Source organism: Triplophysa dalaica, chromosome 21 (genome assembly GCF_015846415.1).
Source record: "Triplophysa dalaica isolate WHDGS20190420 chromosome 21, ASM1584641v1, whole genome shotgun sequence".
Lineage (NCBI taxonomy): Eukaryota > Metazoa > Chordata > Actinopteri > Cypriniformes > Nemacheilidae > Triplophysa > Triplophysa dalaica.
Genome location: NC_079562.1, coordinates 1,746,203 through 1,772,018, shown reverse-complemented (window position 1 = coordinate 1,772,018; position 25,816 = coordinate 1,746,203). Strand labels below are relative to the sequence as shown.

General features: G+C 36.7%; 1 protein-coding gene and 1 gene segment (V, D, J or C); one reads left to right on the top strand and one right to left on the bottom strand.

Moving 5' to 3' along the window:
* Positions 1-478: 478 nt before the first annotated feature.
* On the bottom strand, positions 479-13,021 carry tkta (transketolase a). The gene is made up of 16 exons (XM_056735583.1): positions 12,610-13,021; positions 10,915-10,967; positions 10,677-10,802; positions 9,500-9,617; positions 9,254-9,367; positions 8,997-9,094; positions 7,616-7,807; positions 7,317-7,435; positions 7,036-7,232; positions 6,802-6,966; positions 4,678-4,834; positions 3,923-4,053; positions 3,136-3,219; positions 2,828-2,921; positions 2,244-2,366; positions 479-1,350 (listed from the first exon to the last, which is right to left on the bottom strand). The coding sequence occupies exons 3-16, from the start codon at positions 10,781-10,783 to the stop codon at positions 1,163-1,165; spliced, it is 1,887 nt and encodes a 628-aa protein (XP_056591561.1). The 5' UTR covers positions 10,784-10,802; positions 10,915-10,967; positions 12,610-13,021; the 3' UTR covers positions 479-1,162.
* A 1,759-nt stretch (positions 13,022-14,780) lies between these two features.
* LOC130410534 (probable non-functional immunoglobulin lambda variable 5-48) lies at positions 14,781-16,971 on the top strand. The segment is given in 4 exon segments: positions 14,781-14,831; positions 14,960-15,213; positions 16,667-16,749; positions 16,923-16,971. Coding segments are annotated over 4 exon segments (402 nt in total).
* The last annotated feature ends 8,845 nt before the right edge of the window (positions 16,972-25,816 follow it).

Below are 25,816 nucleotides of genomic sequence, written 5' to 3'. Positions count from 1 at the left end.
TATTTATATCCCTGTCATATCTGGTTATACAGTATCTTGATACGAAGATTTCATATAAAATAAATATTTGTTGCAATAATTGAAAGTTTCTCGTTACTTTGCAGTTTATACTTTGTCCTATGGCTGGGGCCTCACTGTGTTTGCCATAAGAGGAGCAAAACGCAAGTACAGCGCTCTATGGTAAGTAGCCTATACTGCAAATTTAGTATCATTTTGAATTTCATAATGTGTGTCAAAGCCATATTCTCTTTCTACACACAACCTAAAACCTTCTTCTGTCTTCTGGCTTTCAAACAGGAAGAAATGGAAATGCTCCAACTAAATTTCAGATGGTAGATTAAATGTTTTAAAAATGGAAAAGAATGAAAATAGCTTTTTATAATTATGAAAACAATAAAAATGCATTTTTCTGTTGTTGATGTGTCACCGGCACGCACAGTAATAATGTAGATAAAACGAGCCGTTAACACACAATCTCTCAAACTCAAATCCAGAGGGTTTTAATCGACCACTTGTTGAGATACATCGAAAAATACTTTTCCATCCCGAGACACAGAAAGCATACAGCACAGCACACTGATTCACATAAGAGACCATGAATTACTCTACTGAACCACATTCTTATTTCATGAACGTTTTTTTTCATATGTTAATACTTGACTCAAATATATTGTTTTTTGGAAACTTGTCTGTACCCATGAAATCCATCACTGCTCTTTCTTCATAGCTATACAATAACAATATAAAAAGTATTAAAACAGTTGTTTTATCTTATTAAACAGCACTTTCAAACCGCATATGAGCATCACATGGTACACCATATAGACACTTTTTGGTGATGAAATAAAATGTTAGCTGCTTCTTAGTGTTAAAGACTTATTAAGTTGGTAAGTCTTGTGATCCTCTGAAGAAAGGTTATCAGATGGCACCAGGATGTGTGTGTGTGTTCGTATTTGCAATAATAAACTAAATAAATGAACTGTACTTTAAAACTGACACCATGTATTTCACTTTACTAATATACTTAAAGACGTGTCATTCACGGTGAACAAAGAAGTGGCAGGAGCCACAATCATTAGAGGGGTCATGTGACACTGTGTTTGTGCACTTGGATGATTTTGGGTTGATTTTGGGAGGAGTAGGCGGGGCATTGCAAACCCCTTCACTTGGCATTGGCCGAGCTGCTGAGCATCTTCCTGACCGTCTGTGTGATGGAGTCGCGGTCGATGGCGTAGATCTTGAGCAGGTCGGACGTTTTGCCGCTGCGGGGAACGTGAGCGACAGCCAGACGCTGCAAAGTGAAGCTGGGCTCATTCACGATGGCGGAGCACACCGCGTCCCCCAGGCCACCTGTGGAATAACAGATGGTAGAAAAATGGAACAGCTGCTTTAATCGTTTGGGTATTCGGGGAATACCAACAGAAAAACGAATACCCGACTGGAATAGCTGAAGGTGTCAAGGGAAAGTACACTGGACTGTCCACGAGAGTGGCATATGCTTTTTTAGCCCTTCAGAAACTGTAGCTGAGTCCTGCTGTATTTTATTGGACACGTTATTTGTAAGATGATTTTGATAAAAGCATGAAAATATTTTAAAGCGTCTCACACTTGACCCGCACCTTTGACTGGATCATGTAAATAACGTTCCTCTGATCTTAAAAAAAAGTATTTATGCTATCATCATCTTCTTATGTTTGACTTTTTGTGTCCTGCTTTTAAAATGTTCTATCTTGTCTGTCCCCGCATGCCCCTGCTTTCATTCTTGCTATAATCACGTGTTCTCTGACCATCGCGATCCTCTTTCCCTCCCCTCGGGAAAAGAGATGCTTGCTTTCAGAATGATTTTTGATGTTGCTCTCTCTCTCTCTCTCTCTCTCTCTCGCTCTTCCTAGCCTCAATCCTCCTCTGGCACGCAGGCAGTGATGCCAGGTCCAGGGCTGTCTGTGTTATCTAGGTCACCACAGGCCCTGCGGACATACGCCTGCTTAAGGAGATCGGACAGCCCTCTGCTTCTCACTGTCTGCTGAACAGAACAGGACATGGCCCAAAAAATCAACCTATTATCACAACAATATGCCTCTTGCTCTCCGATCCAATGAACATTTGCCAGCGCATCGAATTTCTTCCGAGCAGCCAATCAGAGACTTCTACAACAGTACTCGTAGGACACACAGAGCAAAACCACATACTTCACTTAATATACTCATTCTCACTAAAATGTATGTTCTGAGATTGAAACCCACCCTCATAGTAGTGATCTTCGACCGTGATGACTCGACCCCTGGTGGCGCGCACATGGTCGATGATGGTTTTGGCATCCAGAGGTTTGACTGTGAATGGATCAATGACTCTGATGTGGATCCGCTCTGCAAATTGAAAAACAAACAGTAGAAGTTTAAGCGGCAGTGCACATGAAGGAAATGCATTCTTGAGCAATAAAATTTTGTTTCGAACATTTTGTGCTGCTGCTGTTTTGCTACTGTACTGTTATGTTAAAGGAACAGTTCACCAAAAAAATAACATTGTCATAATTTACTCACCTTCAAATATCTTTGTTCTGATGAACACAGAGAAAGATATTTTGAAGAATGCTTATAACCAAACAGTTCTAGACCACCATTGTCTTCGAAATCATTAGTCAAAAGTGCCCCAGAAATCTTTGCTTTTCAACATTCTTTAAAATATATATTTTGTGTGTTCAACAAACCAAAGAGATTTTTCATACTATGGTAGTCAGTGGTGGCCAACAACTCAAGGGTGAGTCAATTTTTGGGTGAACTATCCTTTAACATCTGCTGGTGGTACCATACAATGCAATCCATCAGACCTTTCTTGAGTTGCTCAGCAGCAGCCAGAGCTTCATGTAGGGTCAGTCCTGCTGCGATCACTGTAACCTGATCGTCTTTACTCTGGTAAACCACCTGGTGAAGTAAATTCACAGGCACTTTACATTATTAATAATGCAACAACAAGCTGAACATACTGTATAGACATTTTTTACTAGGTTGTTTTGAACTTTTTTTTTCATATTCATCAGATTTAATTATATTATAAAGCAACTTCAATAATTTTATGGCATATTTATTTTTAGCGATCACTGCTGGTTTTTGCAACACAATGTGGGATTGTTTTTACCTTCAGCTGGCCAACATGGAAGTCTTCATTGCTGTTGTAAATGATTGATGTCTCCGGACGAATTGTCCGAATATAGCAAATTCCCTAAAATAAAATATACATCAAGGAAACTGACTTAATCATATTGATTTTTGAACCACATAAAGTAAGTTTTTTTTTCAATAAACTCAATATTTGAATATCATTTCGTGTTTATATCATGGTATTAAAACAGTAATATTTTGAATAAACAAGTAAAGAAAATAAATAACCTTACCATACATTACCATTACCATTACTCCTAATTTAATAATGTTTTCTCACAGCATACCAACAATTGTAATAACCGTGATTCAAAACAGCGATCCAACACTGTGATAAAGCTACACAATATTGTAAACTTTTCAGCACCCCTTTAATACTACGACTTAAAAATCTTGCATTTTTGTATTTTGAGATTGATTTATTGACCAAATAAACACAAAATTAAAGATAAATTTGACAAATAGCATAATTCATTACTTAAGAAATATTTAGTGAAATCATGAAAATATTGTTACCCTGAATTCATTGGGCAACGGCCCTAGTTTTAGATATTATGAGTGTGTCAGGTAATATTTTATACAATTTAATAAATATCTATCAGATTTATTAAACGCATTATCTATAAGATATCCCATGGATGGAACTATAAGAAAGCGGTTTTCAAGTCTTCGATCTGATTATTATTTATCACCGATATTTCTGAGTAAGTATTTGTAAATGTGCATTATTTGATCTCTATTTGTAATATTAATATGGCAGTTACCTTTGTGTTTGCTGCGAGCTCCACAGCCTTTTCAGTAGACACACCGTCACTCGGGTAGAAGATGGTGGCAGTCCGGAGAGCTCTAAAAATAGCCACATCTTCCAGGCCCATGTGAGCGGGTCCATACTCTCCTGTAAAACACACACACACATAATTCTTCAGATCACAGGGTAGGTATGTGAGGCAGGTGTACACACATGCAAACAGTGAAGCAGATAGACAGGCGGGCAGGTGGAAAGACAACGTGGCATGCAGTGTACCTGTGCTAACAGAAGGAATGCCACGTCACCCGGACACCGAGATACACAGGGGGAGGGATAGAGGAAGAAGGGGTAGAGTGCTAAAAGTCGCACCACCTCCAGACATCCAGAAGAATAAAACACATTAGAAAGAGAGGTTAGGGAAAAGGGGTGAATTGCTGCCAAATTTGTTCGAAATATGAAAAGGTTGGTGCTGGATAGTGGGTGGGGATTTTAAAGAAAGATGTGATTGGTGAGTGCACCTGTATCATAGACTCTGGGTGACGATTAAACTGCAGTCACACCAGAATTTAAGCATGCAAAATGATTTTAAACAGTGTTATATTTAGGATATGAATGTTATATCTACAGTATGTGACCCTGGACCACACAACCGGTCATAAGCTGCAGGGGTATATTTGAAGAGTTTATTTCTGAAATCATATCCTAAACGCAATTGTCTAATATGACTGTCTCTTTTTTGTCTCTTGTAAAACCAAAAGAAAGACTCTTTACCAGCTGACAGGCCGCAGTGAGAGCCACAGAGGTTTATATTGCTCTCAGAAATGGCAGCCATGCGGAGCTGGTCGTATGCGCGGGAGAAGAAGGTTGCCAAGCCGCTGGCGAACACAATGTTTCGATCACGAGCGGCACAACCTGTGGCAACACTGACCTGTGGGAGACAGAAACATTTTTCCAATATCTTTTGACTTCAGAATGTGATCGGGTAATATATAAACAGCTTTCAATGATATCACCGCCCTTGGACGTGAGAGACGAGCTCACTCTTCACACCTCTTTTGCCCCTTAGATCAGGAGGGAAGCATGCGGCACATACTTCGACAAACCCATTTAGTACACCTTCTTCTTGCTCATTGCGAGACCACCATGACTTATTTTACACAGACACAACAATACCTCCCAAATGGACCCTTAAATCCCCTTTTTGAAAATCTATATATATTAATTTTCTCAGCATAAAGCCCTCCCTACTCCGGTTTCCTCCCCTGGTCCAAAGACATGCCAATGCAAGTGAATGGGGTCCGGTTAACAACATTTTTCAAAATATCTTCTTTTGTGTTCTGCGTAAGAAATAAATTCATACAGGTTAAGGATGAGATGAGATGAGATTTGGGACAACTATCACTTTAAGTAGGCTGTAATATGAAAGATGGACGGGAATTGTATTTCATCGTTCATATAAAAGGAATTACTGACACACACTATGATTTCCTGTTTCTTATCTTAAATCCATGCAGCTCACCAAATAAAATGAAACAGTACTGGGCCACAAATCGTTTTTTTTTAAAGGGTATGTTTTATAGAATCCTCCTAGAAGTGAATATTAAATTTTGAGCTTTTAAATTCAATATAGAAAGTAACCTGGAATTGATAGCAACATGTTTATGTGCTTCATTTATACTGTAGCTTTACATTTTTTAATTACATGTATACGTGGCTTAATATAATCACAGCAATAAACTAATGAAATCCTTTACCTGTGTACGTACAGTACAGTATTTGGCCACTTAAGCATAGATTTGAAAATATTTTTTTCTTTGAGATCTTGCAGTGCAAATGCATTAGTATGCATGCTTACATCTATTAGTACAGTCTATATCTCCTTATTAGCATTAGTATTGCAGTAGGGTGTGGAAGAAATTGTTACGGCCTCTGGCTGTATCATTAATATTCAGCTTTTCAACATGTCTGTCACGATCACTTTCCATTACACAAAATACAACGTGACAAACAAGTCACCATCATTTTACCTTCCCTGTGTACAAAAAGAAACGATGATGATGTTGGCATTTGGCATACAGCCGGGATCATAGAGAATGTGCTGATGAGATGAGAAGCGAAGACGGTTTTCTGCAGGGCTTCTCGGGTGAGGCCCTTCAGCAGGGTGTGGTGCAAAATCAAGCGTAAGTGGGTCACTTCCTCGTTACACTGCTGCATTATAGATAGACGTCCAATGTTTTATGCAACTAGCAGCAAATTCTTCATTGTGAGGGGGATTTTATCAGGTAATTTCCGAAAATGTTTATTTTCGCTTCGTCTAGTGATGTTTTGTTCACTAGTCTATTGTGCAGGTTTAGCTCTCAAAACCTTTAAAGGGAGGATACTTCACCCAAAAACTCTGTCATCATTTACTCGCCTTCAAGTTGTTCCAAATCTGTACAAATGTATGTTGTTCTGATGAACACAGAGAAAGATATTTGGAAGATTGCTTATAACCGGACAGATTTTGTAACCTATTGACCCCAACAGTAGGAAAAAAAACGCTTGCTGTCCTACATTCTTCAAAATATTTTGTGTTCAACAGAACAAAAAAAATTATAAAGTATTTTTTTCTACCATGGGAGTCAACCGGAGGCAAGATCATTTACATTATTAATTAAAGTTAAATATAAAAAGTATTAATAATAATTTTATGAATAATCCTTGATAATAAATGAATATTAAATGTATTTAAAAAATAGAAAAATAAAAATAATTTAAAAAAGCAATTTCTGAAGTACAAAAACAATAAAATAGGTAACTTTGTGTGTTTGTGTTTTAAAAAAGCTTAAAATGTTTGGGAAAAGAGCATTTTGAATGTTGTCTTAGATATTGTTTCTCCTAAATAATACCTCATACCATGTTCTGTTCTGCGCTGAAGCACTCGATGAAGCGGTTAGGATGTTCGTTCTTAAATATTTCAGAGAAGGTGAAATTTTTGGTGTCGACATCCATTGCCACCAGTCGCTCATTGTAACGTCCCAGTTTGGCTAACGCCACTCCATATGCCTTACATGTGGCAATCTGTAGGAGAACAACAATGAGTTATGTCATGTAGTCTCTATGTCAATAAACCCCCCCTAAACCTCTTACCTTCTCTCCAGGTTTGTAGTTGGGAGCGCTGGGCATGCGAACATTGCGTAGGCTGACGGGTGGAGCATCCTCGATGGGTGAAGCCGGGTACATTCGCTTGCTGCAGCTGAGGATGCGGCTCTGGAGCTCTCTCATAACGCTCTCCGCTATGTCTTTGGACAGAACCTTGCCGTGCCATCCCATTTTATCTTCTGCCACTGTGGAGTTTTAATGGAGATATAATTCACGTACGTGAATAGACAGTTCTGTGTTTTAATAAAAATTAGAAGACTAAAATATACCAGGAATGCCTTTTCCTTTGATGGTTTTGGCGATGATGGCAATGGGTTGGTGGCGTGGTTGGCTGAGGGCTTTACACAGCTCTTCCACACTATGGCCATCCACAATTATAGCATGCCAACTGCAAGTAAACATGTATAGAAATAAACATGTATTCAAATACAAATAAACGTATTTCCAAAGAAGGAAAGAGCTGCACAAGCAGTCATGTGACATTCAGTCTGGAGTTGCTCAAGGGCACTATGGAGATTACTAAGCATCTTTTCTGGGGTGTAAACCTCCCCCTGACCTCAATACCCACCCAAATGCTTCACAGCGCCTCTGGTACTTCTCCACGTGGTGCTGCAGGGGTGCTGGATCACTTTGGCCCAAGCGGTTGACATCTAATATGGCCAACAGGTTATCCAGCTGGTAGTATGAGGCAAAGGCCATGGCCTCCCATACAGCACCTTCAGACATCTCTCCATCCCCCAGCAAGCAGTACACACGATAACTAAATAACAGAGATGACAGTATTACAACACCTAAAATTAATAACAGTTACAACATTTAAAAATTTTCTATAGCACCCGTATTTATTAAATTATTAAATTCTTTATTTTATTGTATATATATATTGTAAAATATGATTTTATCCATCAAACATTTAGGGTCACTTTTTACTTTTTATAATATTAATATTTTCCAAAATACATCAAAACATGGTATATTTTAGCATTTTCAGTGTTGTCAACCTTAACAATTTATAGAAATATTCTCATTTCTTTTTATTAGCCAATATATTATACTTTCTATTACATTTTTTTAAGTATCCTATATAAATATATATATTAATTATATTATCAATTTAAATAATTGTTATTTTTCTCTTTTTCTCTTTGAATATTCTTCTTTTTTCTTCTTGCTCGCTGATGTGTTAAAGCTCATCACCCCTCCCTCCTTAACACCTACTGACATCTCTTGTCTCACCAGTTCAACTGTCTTTCACAAGTGAGAAGAGAAATTCAATCGCTAAGAACATTTTAATCATGTTTTGTCTTTCTTCACTTAGTGATTATGTTCTGCACTGGCAGATTTACAGACTTTTACTATAGACATTAGAAATCAGTTAGCTGTACACAATTAAAATTATTAAAGACTTTAGGATTGAATTGTGTGCTTATGCCAGAACATGATTCTATCTGAAATATAAAAATAGCCGTGGGGGGATGATTATTAGAGCAGAAGAATCGTGATAGCAAAGCTTGTCGTGCAAACTCCCTGACACACCCCTGAAATACACAACACGCTCTAACATGGACATACAAACACAAAGAATTTATATTGAACCTCAAATGTGTAAATAATCCAAATAGGTGTACTAGCTCTAATTTTGTGTAAAATCGAATATGTTTGTGATTTATATCGTTATATTCTTTTCTATGTATTAAATATACCATTTAAAATATCTTTGATATTTTGCCGAATTTGGGGCCAATTAAAGAATAGGCATTACATCTCAACACTTATGAAATAACTTTGCAATATTAATAGAAACAGATATCAATAATCTGCACTAAATAATAGCATAAATATGTATTTGGAAAAAAGTCGATTTATTTGTCAACAAATCTTTTATCAAATAATAAATTATCTTTGGATTACTAGGATTACTTTGGATTTATGTGTCTTAATGGTCTCACCTGGACTTGTCAAAATATTTAGCTGTATAGGCCATTCCACAGGCGACACCCAGGCCTTGCCCCAAAGAGCCTGTGGCCACATCCACAAACTGCTGCTTCTGTCAAACACACCCATGCACGCATTGATGTTACATAAAATAACGGCTGGTCATTGATAGCAATGAACAATCATTTTTGACTCCATAAACAGCAATATTTCTCACGACTTCAAATCAGAATTGGCGGCTGATCTCAGATCAGTGTGTATCGCTACTCACAGGTGTGGGGTGTCCCTCCAGCATGGAGTCCACCTGACACATGCTCATGAGCTCAGACTCCTTCAGATAGCCGATCTCCAGCCATACAGAGAAGAGGACAGGTGCAGCATGACCCTGTGGACAGAACACTTACATCTGTAAATCAAGTTTTGTAAATCAGTAATAATGAAGGCCCAGACATGATCAACACTGTTAACAGGTGTCCCGTGATATAGTCTCCTGTAGCTAAGTAGACAAAAGTCTCACCTTGGACAAGATGAAACGGTCATTGTTGGGGTTTTTGGGGTCATCTGGCCTGTACTTCATAGTGTTGAAGAACAGAACAGACATGATCTCTGCCACACTGCAGCATGATGTCGGATGTCTGCAAAACAAAGATGAAAGAATTGAGGAATTCAGGCTCAGATAAACGTGTGGTGCTTTGTATCATCATCTCTCATTGAGAAAAACTTGATAATATGACAAAAAGGGGATCAGGTTTCCTAACCACGTCGAAGGTAATGTTTAATCCAAGATGGCCCAAAAACACTTGTGGCATGATCTAAAGTTTTGGGCAGACATACTATCGGCTAACATGCCTGTTTCAAGATGAACTCACATAAATAAGCAACACATGCTGTGATATTCTCCACATGAACATCTATTTATCTGATATATATAAATAAGTAGACTTATCAAAATATATGTCTTTATCATACAAAATATAAAAAATATATATTAGTCAAATATCTTACTATAGGCTATTGTCGATAATATTATGGCTCAGTGTTATTTGGACATTACTGTGCCATTTAGATTCATGCATGAACGCATCTTTGCGTTTATATAACCTCTCAGCAGTGTCATGAAAAAAAACATTCTTTGCCTACAGAAAAAAATATTCGTCTATTAAGACTTTAAATTTTAATTTAAACATTAGAAATGGACCATGGAATTTCGCTCAATGAATAAGAAATTATTTTTACTTATTTATTCATATTTTTAAAAGGACACAAAATGAAATGCAATTCATAATAAACATGATTTTGTTTCATTATAAATTAATGTTAAATACAATGGTTTCTGTTTTCTTTATAAGACAATTTTTTTCCCCAAAAAAGTCGACCTCCTATATTTTCCCTACCTTAGGATGTTTGAAAAAAAGAAATGTCACTATATTTCCAGGAATTAAAATCGCAGACAGCTATCGTAAAGACAATCTAAGAAAATGTATTTAATAATAATAAACTCGACGCTCCGTTTGCGCTTCAAAGTTCAGCTCGCGCGCCACAACCAGAGCGTTATTTTGTGCGCTTTTAAAAAATATATAACTTGACCCTTTTAAGAAGATGTAACGGCACTATTTAAAGGCTTAACTAGAAAGTTTAACCATTTGTCGGTCTATTCAAAAGGACCAGGTATATGTAGATGCTGGAGCTCGTACCCGCTGCCCACCGCAGTCGTGGCTTTGATCGAGTTGATCCGCAGACGGTTGGCGATGTTCCTCAGCGCCTGCACGGTCTGCTGGTCTGGTTTGTGATAGTCCTCCATGACTTTAGTCTTTTAGCACCTGAGAGTGTGAGGAGATTATGAGGTTGAGGACAGAGCACTGCATGCGCAACGTGATCTCACAGAAATGCGTATCTGTGATGACGTCAGTTGAGAAAGATCCTGACACATACCTCTTCCCCAAGAGCAGAATGGGATATCTTCCTAATGCGTGAATTTTGTGCATCTTTTATTAAAACGGGAAAAAAGGGGTCACACATTAATAGGAACATGCTGAAAATACATTATTATTTGTAATAGAATGAAAAAGTTGGTGTAAAAGTTTTTTTTTTTTGCAGAAGAAATTGAGCAGAATATAAAGCTGTATTTGTTTAATCTTCCACCTGTCTATAAATCGTGTTGGAATGTATCACTGATAAGTCCATAAAACATTTGTTTGGAGTAGAATATGGGACATTTCTGGAATCTTTTAGAAAATAGTGTTTACTTCCTATTTCATGCTGGTTTATCTTTACTGGTTCAGACAATATCCAAACAGAGAACTTCAGTATTTATTATATAAACCTGCTCGATCGGCTGGTGGTGGTGGGAACCCTTCTGATCGTCGGTTTAGTTCGACTACAACATACATAACTACTGAACTCACTATTAACACTGTGACTCTGTCAGATTCAGCTCTATATTACTGTGCTCTGAGAGTTGGAGCCCAGTGATACAAAGTCTATGTGACGCTGTACAAAAACTAAAATTCGTTTTCCACTTTGATCTCAAACCACATCAAACCCACAATCTATAACACATAATTATGATAAATAACATCTCTGTGTGGTTGTGTATAAAATTCAACTCATTCAAGTACAGTAGACATCAGTAATAATACATTCACTCCTTTATATATATATATTGACGTGTCAATATATATGACAGATCACGTATATGACAGATCACCTGATTTATGAGATTCATACGGTTCATGACCTGTAGCTACACACTGACACAGAGAGACACATGTGAACATATAAGACAACAAATTAATCATACAATATAAAAAAATCTTAACATAAATCAAATAAACAGGCAAAAAATTTAAGATGAATAAAGTATACGATTCTGATTTCAGACTGTAAAAAACTGTGAAATTCTGAAGTATGGAAAAAAGAACAACCGGCAACTGTGAAATTAGCTGAAATTCTGTAAAAATACGGAAAAAAACGGTTTACAGTTCAAAACTTAAATTTACAGAAATATTTTTATAAGTGGAATGAAGTGATTTCACACACAGCTAAGAATTGTGGAAAATCACTTTGCCATGAAGTTTTAAGCTACAGAGTTGTTTCCAGATTTCTTCAGTATCTTTACAGAAATTTTCTGGCACCCCAACTGCCACAAAATTACCCTTTTCACAGGATTTTCTTAATGCATGTTGATGATGAAGACCAGGGGCATAGTTTATGGGGGGCAGGTGGGGGGTGGTAACCCCCCCAATATTCAAAGCCATCAGTTACAACCCCTCCAATATTTCAACATGAAAATCACGGTAGATCAAATGAAAAATATTTAGAATTACTTTATTTTGTGACAATAACTTTGTTCCTAATCAAATATGAGTTTGTCATAATAAATTAGACAAAAAATACTCCCCCTCCATTGAACCGATTGGTAACGCCCAACCAATGAGTCGCACTTTCACCAAAACAACGCGAGTGGTGTTTGAATGGGAGAGCACACGGGTAACTTAACGTACGCCAAAAATGAAGAGAAGTGCTGCACAGCGGACTATATTTAACTGTTGGTCAGAGAAGGATGCAAAAAAAGCATGTACTGAAGTGAGGTATGAGAATATTGTGTAATAATAGCTAAGTACACACCATATATGTTAGCTAGCTAATCCATTGCAATGCAGCGACGAGACGAGACAACGGAGATGTGAGCCCTCGGAGTGACCGGAAAGACATGCTGCCGCTCGTTCCTCAACCAGCCGGGGTACTCTCCTTCGCGGTGTCTTGCGGTGTCCCTGGGGCTTCGGTGGACGGCTCGACCGTCCACTCCCTGGCGGCCGGCGGTGGCTGCTCCTTTATCTGGCAGGCGGTGGCTGCTCTCGGCACTTCCGCCCCCTGCTCCTCCCCCTCGGGGGACTGACACAGGCTCCGGCCTCTGGCGGATGGCGGCAACTCCCCCGCTACCACTTGTACGAAAGCCACCCCACCTCGACCCAGGGGCGCGGCAGCAAAGGTCGCCGTACCACCGAAGCTTTGACGGTGGCCGCACTGTGCACTTCCGTTTCCCCAGAGCCACCGCTTCGGGCAGCCACTGGCGGACGCCCTTCGTCCGCGCTGCCCGAACTCCCCGGCACCGCGAGGCCACTCGGCGGTGAGGACTTTCCGACAGAATGTCTCTCCTTCCTCCCGGGTTTCGGCACCAATGTAACAGGATTCAGACATGGAAGGAAGGAGGCGGGAACCGGCAGACATTTAACAAAGTTTTAATATAAACAATAACAGCCGGCGGCCCCTCACGGACGACCGCCGGCGAACAAAACACAAGAACATAACTACAAACGTAAAACATGTTCCGGCCCGGTCCTCTCTCATCGACGGTTCGGTCGCTCGTTCTCTTATATACTCCCAATCTCCATGTGATTCAAGCCCGGTCTGCTGCTCATTCACAATTACTCACCGGTCTCGAACCACGGTCTCGCCCTGCCTACTGCACTACACATACATTCTAAATCATTACATCTTAAAGACATCTTCTCAAAGGAAACGTCCTATAGACGTATTGCAGATGAGCAAACACTCTAAAAAATATGTCTTCCAGATGTAAACACACACATCAAATAGACGTCTCCGTGATGTTTGTGGGCTATCTGGGACGTTCAACCCCCCCAATGTTCAAACCAAATCTACGCCCTTGATGAAGACTAATGTAGACTGTTCATATTCAGCAAAAACTGTTTAAAGGTTTTGACCAGGAGGGGGCATCATTCCTCATATATAGATGTGTGCATCTGACAACACAAAGAGAATAATTATTAAACACACAGAGTCTCACTAGAAGAAAACAGTTTTAATGTTGATCAGTGAAGTGTCAGTGATGATGGTAAAACTAGTGATTATAACTCTTATCTTCACAGCACATTATTTTGGTAAGGATATTATTTTATTATTGACAATATACAGGATCTGTTTGAGATTTTCGATATATTTAATTGATTAATGTATAAATGTTTTTTTTCAGCATGTGAGGGAAAGGACAGTGTTGAACAGACTCCAGGAGAAATGACTGCAAATGAAGGACATCAGGTTACTCTAAACTGCAGTTATTCTACAACTGCAACAAACGCATATCTTTTCTGGTACAAACAGCTGCCGAACACATCACCAACATTCATTCTGAGTGAATTTACAGTTGGTAAAGAAACAACTGAGCCTGAATATCAGAAGAGATTTAATGCAACAATAAACTCAGAAACTGTTCCATTGATAATTCAGGATGTAGATGTGAGTGACTCTGCTGTGTATTACTGCGCTCTGAGGCCCACAGTCACTGAAACACATCAACACTCATACAAAAACACTGTGTGAATATTACAAGTCTGGAAACATGTAAAGCATCTTATATACCAAACAGAAAGAACCTAAAGTTTTTTATGTTAGTTTACTCACTTAAACTTTTACTATACAATCATTTTAAAGTTAAAGTTTTAACTTTAACTAAAGATCACATGTAAACTCATCTGTCATCTCATTTATATTCAAATAAATTAAATACGTTTTGTTACATTGAGGATGTAGATGAATATACAGTAACTATGTTACACAGTAATGTCATGGATGATCTGTCAAAGGAATGGTCCTCTGTGCTTTAAATCACCAAATATCACAAATGATTTAAAATGTTACAGTACACATCTCCACCACTAGAGGGAAACATCTCTTCAATTTTGAGACACATTTTGAGACTGAGACATGAGAATATCAAGACAAATGATTAAAGACACACATCACATCAGATATTCTCTCTCTTTAACTCACATCAACAATGACAAAGTGGATGATTATTGCTCTTTTCTTCACGTCTCATGACTTTGGTATGAACATTCATCATTTACATTTAAGTATCTCTTTAACATGCACAAATATTTCTGCGGTTAATAAACTTCTGCTTTAACTCTATGAACAAAGATCCTTTTGAATGTTTTTTCATGTTTTATTTCAGGTTGTAACTCTCAGGACAGTGTTGATCAAAGTGAAACAGTTCAAACTGCTTTTGAAGGACAAACTACAACAATCACTTGTACATATAAAAGCACTGATACATCCCCGACTCTCTTCTGGTATCAACAAAGAGTGAATGAATTCCCAAAATACATGCTGAACAGATATGACACAGACAAAGAGTTCAAGGAGAGATTTAACGCAGACCTCAACACAATTTCAAAATCATTTCCTCTGATAATTCAGGATGTAGATGTGAGTGACTCTGCTGTGTATTACTGCGCTCTGAGGCCCACAGTCACTGAAACACACTCAACACTCATACAAAAACCTTGTGAACTAACTTGATCTAAAAGTAATGTATTCTTAAAACATTTAACACATAATGCCCTGAATTAATCAAAAGAACATGTCAACCTGTATTTTCTGTTTTTACTGAATTAAAACTGCTATTAAAATTCAGTCCCAACATTTTCTCACCCCGTCAACTCATCCGTTTTCTCAACTATTTTAAATTATATTGAGCAAGCTGATTATGTTTAAGCTTAGTTGGATTTTTAATCATCCTCTTTAAAATAAAATGTACTTTGTTTCTTAATATTTAAATATTGCAAATAATTAAACTCTCTCAAGAAAAAACAACACATTACACATATCTACCACTAGGGGGAAACGTCTGTTTATTTTTTGCTGTATTGTAAGACTGCATATAATGCACACAACTTCATACCTTGATATATAATTGATAAGCACACAGATTTGAGAAAAACACATATCTAACTTGCAACTTCCCTGTTTTTTAACAAAAAACAATCTCAACGATTGTTTCTTAAATATGCTCTGATATTATGACATTTCAAAATACACTTCAAACTACATTCAAAGACAGATAAAGTGCATTTTAGAGAAATTACAGATATAAACTCAGCAGTGAAAAAATGAATGAAAATCAAGAGTAAAACAGAGAAAATGTGCAAGAAAGTTTGTTTCACATTCTGCAAATACACAAAAGTAATAACTTTTCTCTCCTCACGCCTGCTGGCAAAATGTATCTGATTTTTTGTAAACTGAGCTTTTCTTCTTCGTTTAAATAATCACCTCAACACATTATAATCCTAGAAGGCTTGCTGAGATAAAACATTGTAATGTTACAAGTTTACCGTAAACAGCATGCATGAAATACAAAGAACATAAAAACAAACCCGCTATGTTAATAATCACAACATAAGTCACATATTCATGTGATTAAAGGCTTCTGCTGTTCATTTGAACTCATTGCAAAGGTTCTGCTAATAGTGGGCGACCGTGCAATGTATAAGGGAAGCTGTACATCTAAATTGAGTTGGAAAAATTGCATGAAATGAAAAACGTTAATGCAGCCCAAATATAAATGATCCAGAATCATGTCAGCATGTCTGAAATTATTTTTTAAATTTTTACTCTTGAATCTCCTCAAAACGTATTTGAGGTTTTCTATTTTTTTAATTTTCACAAATCTTGTGTTCTTCTGGATCTGAGTTGTTTACGTCTTATGAAGTTGTATATTATACAAAGCATGTTAATGACATCAGTTTAAAGTGTTGAGTGAACATTTCATTAACCACACCCACCTACATATCTTTACTCACCTCAATAAAACACTACACACCTCATCTCTCAATCTACAGTGAATCCACATCCGTTGTAAGACATTTGTTTTATTTTACAGTATATGTACAAACTGCACTCTTGTCTGGATGGTCACGATGGAGACACAGATGACTCTCCTCATGATTTTCACTGCAGTTTCAAGTAAATATACTTTAATTTTTACCAAGTATAGGAGAACAAATTATCAAATGCACATTTTACTGCAAAAGCATGTAATATTTGATATTTCATATCATAAATGTAAAGAACTGGAAAGCATTATTTATTCAAACATTTCTAGATTCAATTTTAAAATATAATACATTTCATTTCAGGTTCATTCGCAGATGAAATTGGACCAGAAGGAGACGCTAATATGATCAGAAATGAAGGAGAATCTGTGACATTGACCTGCAAATATGAAACAGACAGCACTTATGTTTGGCTTTACTGGTACAGACAGTCTCCTAACACAGAACCTCAGTATTTACTGTATAAAGGTGCTCGAAGAGGAAGCTCAGATCAGCACATGCCAGATGATCGGTTTCAGTCAAAGACATCAGACACATCCACTGAACTCATTATTAACACTGTGACTCTGTCAGATTCAGCTCTATATTACTGTGCTCTGAGAAATGGAGCCCAGTGATACAAAAAGCCTGAAAGTCTTTACAAAAAACTCAAACACACAGTCATTGCTTTGAACAGTTTTTAATCAAGTAAAATCAAACCACAGGTGCTCTGTATGTAAACCACAAAGCTTTGTGTAAGACAGGATACAGTAACACCTGCTGAAAGTTTATCTGAGGTGAATAATAATAATAATGGATCTTTGAAATCACTAAAAGCAAGTTACTTTGTTGCTTTCACAGGTTGTTTTAACATCAAATGCTTAAGGCTCTTTCATGTTCATTTGTTGATGAAGAGTTCCAGAGTTCAGCAGCGCCAACAGTCTTTAGACTCTATTAATGTGAAGTTACAATTACAGTCTGTCTGTTAAATCAGAAGCTTATCACGTATGCTTGTTTTCTTAATGCTTTATCTGGATTGGGAAATATAGTTTACACTTAAAAGACTCAAAAAGCAGATTTTTTATTGATTTATATGTAAATCTACACTATTTTTTATGGGACTTAGATGTTCCTGATAAAACACTGAATACATCATAATCACATAGAAGTGAACCAACAGGAGCAGAGGATGGTCTTTTTATTATGTCCTACACTGTGAATCAAGCATAGTTCACAAGATAGGACATATAAATGTTTCACACACTGTAAATGTGTTCATGAAGTGTAATTTCACTTCAGTAACTCGAGCGGTTGCAAGTGTGCTCTGGGTAAGAGACATGATATCATAGAGTCGATCATGTGTCACAAATTCGATGAGAAAATGAAATGTATAAGTCTACTCAAAAGGTTTATGGAAGAGACTAGAAATCAGACATTAGACAAAAGCCTTGAAGAATACAGGAGAAAACAAACACCAACGTAAATCTCAAGCTTTAAGGGACACCACTTTTCAGGAAGGATATCACTGACCTTCCTGAAAAGTCTGTTCTTTCTATCAGACTCATATAACTGTGACTATAATCCGGCCAAATGAAACTTCTTTGCCAGACTGACGTAAATCAAACGTTATTGGTTATATTAAAAGGGGGAGGGGCCACTCAATATGTCTCACTCTGTCTTATTTTTTTAGTTGAAATTACGTCAACACTTAAATTAATGCAACACATTCCAATGCGCTTCATTGAGTCTTTAATGTCACAAACCAGCAACTTCTCTACTGAATTCATACATTTATCCTTAAGCTAGATTCATATAGTTTATTAGTAAACATGGAGAGATGTATCCTACTGATTCTCATAACAGTGACAGGTAAAGTACATATAAAAACTATATAACTCAGATATGTTGAACTTTTTCTAACCATAACATACATCAACTGTTAAACATTCACAATATATATATTTTAACGTTTTTTTTTGCTCTTCTGTTTCAATGAAGGTGTATTTGCTGACAGCATTGATCCAAAAGACACCAATATAATGAGAAGTGAAGAAGATTCTGTGACACTGAGCTGCACGTATGAAACAACTGAACGTTATGTTTGGCTTTACTGGTTCAGACAGAATCCTATCAGAGAACTTCAGTATTTACTGAAAAAAGGTGCTCGATCACGAGTTGGTGATGAGGATATACCAGACAAACATTTTCAGTCAGAAACATCTGAATCATCCACTGAACTCATTATTAAGAGTGTTTCTCTGTCAGATTCAGCTCTATATTACTGTGCTCTGAGAGTTGGAGCCCAGTGATACAAAAAGCCTGAAAGTCCTTACAAAAACTCACACACAATTATTGCTTTGAACAGTTTTTAATCAGGGAAAATCAAACCACAGGTGCTCTGTATGTAAACCACAAAGCTTTGTATAAAACAGGATACAGTAACACCTGCTGAAAGTTCATAAAAATGAGTTTTGTTCAGTTATTTCTGCTGTACAAGTCATTATGTGTCATGATCTGTATTTGTACCCCAGCCTGTTCACAATTTAGACCTAAGCCCTTCGAAAGGTTTACCCTGTGAAGTGAGAGCTTTGAAGGGTAAAAGTGTGTAGGGGACAGAACAACTGTTTCTTGAAGTGCCCTTCAGCATCATCATCCCACGCCCATAAGGAGGCGACATGACCACACAAAGAATCTGCGCAAAGAATTATGGGAGCCAAATTAAAGTGTCCATCAAGTGTATGAAATTACTCGCTTGGGCTGTCCACAATTGCATACTGTGACAGTACATACTGAATTTAAATGAGTACCTACGTATCGGCCATTAAAACAGTATGTTCTATATAGAATGAATGTGTGTAGTATTAAAATAGAACGGACATACTGTACCTGCCATGTTTTATAGTCCTTATAATCCATAACTAGTTTTGTAGTTATGTGACCGATATGCTCTTTGACCTATGACGTTTTGACAACAACCTATACTTGATTGTTTATAAAATCATAATTTAATCATGAGAAATTTATTTATTGGCCCCTACATTATATGTGAAATATAAAGCATTTTTTTTAAATTAGAAACATTAACTCCATTGTTAAACACCCAAAAAACATTATCAAATCCTCAAAAAGAGCTAAAGAAACATGACCCTAGAAATGGTTGAAGTATGATTCAAAACTTCTCACATCTCAGATGCTCAATATTAATGTTTTGGCACTAGGTGGAGACTCTTCACCATACAGAAGTACCATATGAACCCAACATATCCGGTTTTACCAGCTACATGACAAAACCTGAAACGATTGTGATCAGTACGACACTCGTGATGACCAATAGGTGCAGAACAGGAAGTTGATGTGTGTCTTTATTTTTGATCGGCAGTGACATACAGAGTCTGATACACAGACATAGATCTGAAAGACTCTTATTTAACATAAATTAATGCTGTTTAATGTTTCTTATTATGACAACAGGTATATTGTTTATAGAATCAAAGATTACAAAATCTGAACGTTTCAGTGATTGTGTTTTCTTGTTGAAATTTTATTCGTTTTTTCTCAACTTTGCTCAATTGAATTGTATGATTTTGTGTTTATTGTTAACAGGTTTGGTGACTGGTAACAAAAATTGAGCCAGATAAAGGGACAACATTTATTGTAAAAGAAAAAATAAAACTGAGCTGTTCATAAAGTACAACCAGCAATGATGTTCAACTTTATTGGTACAGAAAGTTTTCTCACGATGAACTTCTGTATTTAGTGTATAAAGGTGCTCGATCATATAGTACTGAAGATACTTCAGATCAACGGTTTAAAGCAACAGCATCAGACACATCCACTGAACTCAATATTAATGATGTGACTCTGTCAGATTCTGATCTATATTACTGTGCTTTTAAGTAAAAATCATGTTCGATTAAGATATTTTGTCAATTTCCTACCTTAAATAAAAACTTTATTTTTGTGAGTATATGGCCTGCCACAGTGCCCCTGATTTTTTATACTCTCAGATTCCTGAGTTTTGAACGGATATATCTCAGCCACATATTGTCCTATTCTAACAAATTCATCAATAGAAATATTATTTACTAAGCTTTCAGATTATGTGGGTTAACAGAAGCTAATGTTGGGGTTTATCTCATTTTTGACCCAACGCTTGTAAAAAATAAATCAGCATTTACTTTGGATTTGATGTGATTTGGACTAAACAGTTAAATGATTTCAATTTATATAAATAACTACTTTCATTTATAACAGATCTTACGATAAATGTTTAATTAATGTGACATTGACAAAATTAGATTTTTTTTGTATTTGCTGGTGGTTGAGGAAGGAGGAGCTCAAAGTAGATCTTGTTTTGAAGCTGAAAGAGAAACATCAGAGGATTGAAGCTCAGGTCTCTGTAAACATGTGCACAATGAAACTCTATCCAGTTATTCTGCTCGTCGCCTTATTATGTAAGTTATTTTGTAAAAAAATGAAATTAAATAAACAATGTTGACATTTTTTAAAACAATAATTGAAATACTGACATATTGTTTTTCTTTTACAGCTGGAGTCATAAATGGAGATACTATAACAGCAAACAGAACAGAGGAGTTTACTGAAGATGGTTCAGATGTTTCATTATCCTGCAGTTATTCCTCTGCGTGGTCTTTACTTTGGTACTGTTAGTATCCCAGATCAGCTCCTGAATTCCTCGTGCTTATTCTAGACAGTATGAAAACTCAGAAATCTGATATAGATGCCAGATTCACTGCTGTCATCACCAAAGAGAATGAAAATCATGTGTATCTGAAGATCTCCTCTGTGTCTCGATCAGACTCTGCTCTGTATTACTGCGCCCTGCAGCCCACAGTGACACAAAACACAAAAAAACTGAACAAAAACCTCACACACAACATTATGTCTGTATCACACATTAACCAAACACACAGCTGCTTCTCATCTTCATCGTCATTTCAGGTAATATAAAACACACATTTCATTCCAGTAGTGTTAAAACATTTAAGAAAATATACATGTAGACTTATTAACAAAATAATGATATGATGCAATATTCTTGTTTGTTTTTGTTTTAGGCGTGATAACTGCAGATCAGATCGGTCCAAATAAAGAATCAATAATCATAAAGAATGAACAGGAGACTGTGACCTTGAGCTGTTCATATGACACAAGCAGCAATTATGTTACACTTTACTGGTACAGACAATATCCAGACACAGAACTTCAGTATTTAATCTGGAAAGAAGCTTGATCATGGACTGATACTGGTACTCCTTCTGATCCTCGGTTTGAGTCGACTACATCAGGCACATCCACTCAACTCATTATTAACACTTTGACTCTGTCAGATTCAGCTCTATATTACTGTGCTCTGAGAGTTGGAACCCAATGATACAAAAAGCCTGAGAGTCTTTACAAAAACTTGCAAAATTGTGGCAAACCACAGAAATAAACCACAATGTCTGTAAACAACAGAGAATAAAAACACCTGCTGAACATTAAATTCAAGTTCAGGAAGAAAGATTTTAGGAGGCATGCTTTCATGACTCCTGTTTGGGGTGCAACTCAAATAAAAAAAAATATAAAAAAAGTAATTTTTGCAGTTTGTGGAATCAACAACATCTTGTAAGCAAGTTAGAAATTTGCTTCATGATGGGCTAATGGAAAAAGAAAACTACATACTTCCCAAAATAATATCTTCATTACAACTAAAAAGTAGCCTACAACAGAAAATAACCAAGAGGAATCAAGAGGAAAAACTACACAATATTATTTTCTTACAAAAAACATTGTTTTGCTCTGAAAATGTTGTATAAATCCACTGTTAAACTCTTGTGTGTAGACATATTAAGACTGACAGTATGAATTGCTTTGATAAACTAACAGCACTGACATGAAAGGAAAACATTGATTGCTTATAGCCACTGTTGTTGATGAACATACTGCTGATCACATGTTTGATACAATTGTGATCATATGTTTCAAGAACATTAAGTCTTGAATGTTATACTCATTAAAAACAAAGGTTTTTAATACACATTCAGAAATACTAGATCACTGCGGATATCGAATGAAAACCATGTCCATATCTTACACTATGTAGATGTTAGATCTCATTATTTATTGATGTGTAAAACATGATATACTGTTGTGTAGCCAGTTTCATGTGTTGAAATATACAATTTTATCTTGGAATGTGAATGTTAAATTTGTCACTCGCGTATGAATCGCATTGGATTTGTGTCTGTGTGTATTTTGAGACACAATTTGTTGTGATTCTGCCTCATCATGTCATGTCTTTCTTGGTCTTGTGGCAGATGGCAAGATTCGTTGTTTCATGTGGAGAGAGACATTTTGGATCTTATGGATCACAATACTCTCTCTCCGGTCCCGTCTCTGTCTCCGCCCTCTTATTTCCTCATTAGCTTCCCTTGAGTGTTTGAATTGTCACTATCCCTTGTTAGCCTCTCCTTTAAATAGTCCTCATGTTCCATTGTCCTGTGCTCAGTCATTGTTTGTTATCAAGCTGAGTGTGTTTGGTAACTGTATTTAAATCTCGTGTTTTCCTGTGTTTATACCTCTGTGCATGTTTCTCTGTGGAGGATATTTCCCATGTCAAAGTAAGTCTAGTTTAGTGTTCGTTTATTGTAGTCCTGACAAGTGTTGTATTTAGTCTTTGTTAGTTTAGTGTAATCAGTGTGTATTCATCTATGTTCCTTTGTTTCCCGTTAATCGTGTCTTGTTTTCCCCATTGTGGGTTTTTGTTTTGTTCGTTGATTTATTATTAAAGTCTTTTTAACAAAAGGTTTTATTATACAATAAGCACAAAACAAAAACCTAGGAGGGGGTAAAACAAGACACGATAACAATAAAAAGAACAGGCAAACGGGAACTGGACTAGCTAATACTGGACTTACAAAGACTAAATACAACACTTGACAAAACTACAATAAACTAAGACTAGACTGACTTAGATAGGGGGCAATATGTTCCACAGAGACACGGATGTGTAACCCCAGATAATGACCGAATACAGAACAATGAAACATGAGGACTATTTAATGGGGTCAAAATCAACAGTTCGCTTGTATATAGCTATAGGGGATTAACAAATTAATAAGCAGTGACGAGACGAAAGGGCGGGAACAGAGACGTGAACTGGAGAGAGAGTATGGCAGGCCTATAGCTCCAAAAGCCTCTCTCCACATGAAACAAGGGGTCCTGCTATGATTCTGCCCCAAGACCAAGAAAGGCATGACACGATGAGGCAGAATCACGGCAGGTAACCAAAGAAACAGAAAAGGATAATTAAATCAAACTTGGAGGAAACAATAGCAAAAACTAAAGAAGAGTCAGAAATGAAATAAAAACCTGACAGAAATAAGGAAGCATAATTTATTTGTGAAGCTTTTATTGTGTCAATAAAGAAATCATTTTAGAACCATAAACGCTACAAGATCCACCCTCTTGTGTTTGACATACAGTAACCACGCACACACAACAATCTACAAAACATCACTCAGAAACAGTCACTAAGCTGCTCTTACACATTCATTTAGTGGCTTAGGCCTTTAGACTAACACTATGATATTTAAAGATGAACAACATGAAGAACAAACAGATGATATTCATCATACTCTTCACATTTACAGGTACATCCATCACAAGTGATTTATTACAACGACTTAAATCATAATATGTTTTGATATTATTTATTTATTTTCAGGTGGATTTGCTGATAAAATTGGACCAAGAGAAGAAGAGAGTAATATAATCAATACTGCGTATGTCAGAAGTCCGAACATCCGAACAGAAGTCAGACACAGTATCAATACTTCATAGGAATGAAAACATCATCCCTACCTGATCCTACTTGATCCTACTTCTCTTTGCCACAACAGAAGTGTTTTAACAAACACGGATGTTCAATTGACCCCAACTCAAGGAAACACAACCAAATTAATTGCTTTCAACACAAATATTAGGTGTTAAACACACAGGCCCTGTGTGTGCATGTTGTGTGTCTTTCAAATGTACGTATTTTTAATACATGTTTAAGAAATACTGCCCATCCCTGTCTATGGTTAAAATTTATCCATAATTCTAAGAACCAAATGAACACCTGCAGACTGTGGTTTGATCTCCACATGGACTGAAACATAAACTGTCACCATTGAGCTCTTGAGGAAGACACACCACAACTATGATCTATAACACACCATCAATTATTATTGCCACTCCCCCAAAATGTCCTCTTTTCTCTCATATAAAAGTCAGCAATGTCTCAATTTTATTGAACTTTAAATTACTTAAACATAATCAGTCAATTAATGTCTTTAAAAAAATATTGTTTTTAATGTTTAGCTCTGGTGCCTTTGTTGCTTGAGTTATTGTGATTTGTATAACATCAACCATATATTCTTCAACATAAATCACTCTTAACCTGTAGATGGCAATATCGACACACATGAAAACACATAACAGAGACTGTGACTCCTGTTTGACAAACTCATCTGTTGTTGAACATCATCATAACATCAGTCCACATGACAGACAGCAAACAAAGTTTCTCCCACAGCTGAGCATTTACACGACAGTCTTACCATTTACTTATCAAAGATGACTTACAGGTTTTTAATTTTAGTCATTTCTACATTTCATTTCTATGGTAAGCAATCAAAAAGTTTTTTGCAGTAAGTTTTAATGATTTGTCTATAAATCTCTGTTTGTGTGACTGTGATCTTCTGTATTATAGGATCTTTTGGTAAAGACACTGTCAATCAACTGAAGGAGGAAAGAACTGTCATTGAGAGAGAGCAGATTACTCTGAAGTGTGAATATGAAACACTTCAATCTGATCCATATCTTTACTGGTACATTCAGCGCTCAAACAAACACCCTGAATATATACTGATGAGATCCAAATATGGATCAAGCAACAGTTCTGAGTTTAAAGACAGATTTGATGCAAGATGGGACACAAAATCGGTTCCTATGATAATTCAGGATGTAGATGTGAGAGACTCTGCTGTGTATTACTGCGCTCTGAGGCCCACAGTGACTAAAACAAATCAACACTCATACAAAAACATCAAACACTGTCATCTTCTTCATATAGAAATGTATTATCTGACATCGCATTTGCACAATCATATACGTCGTGTATGTACAGAAATGTTCATCTTTCCATCCGTGATCACTGTAATTGATAAATA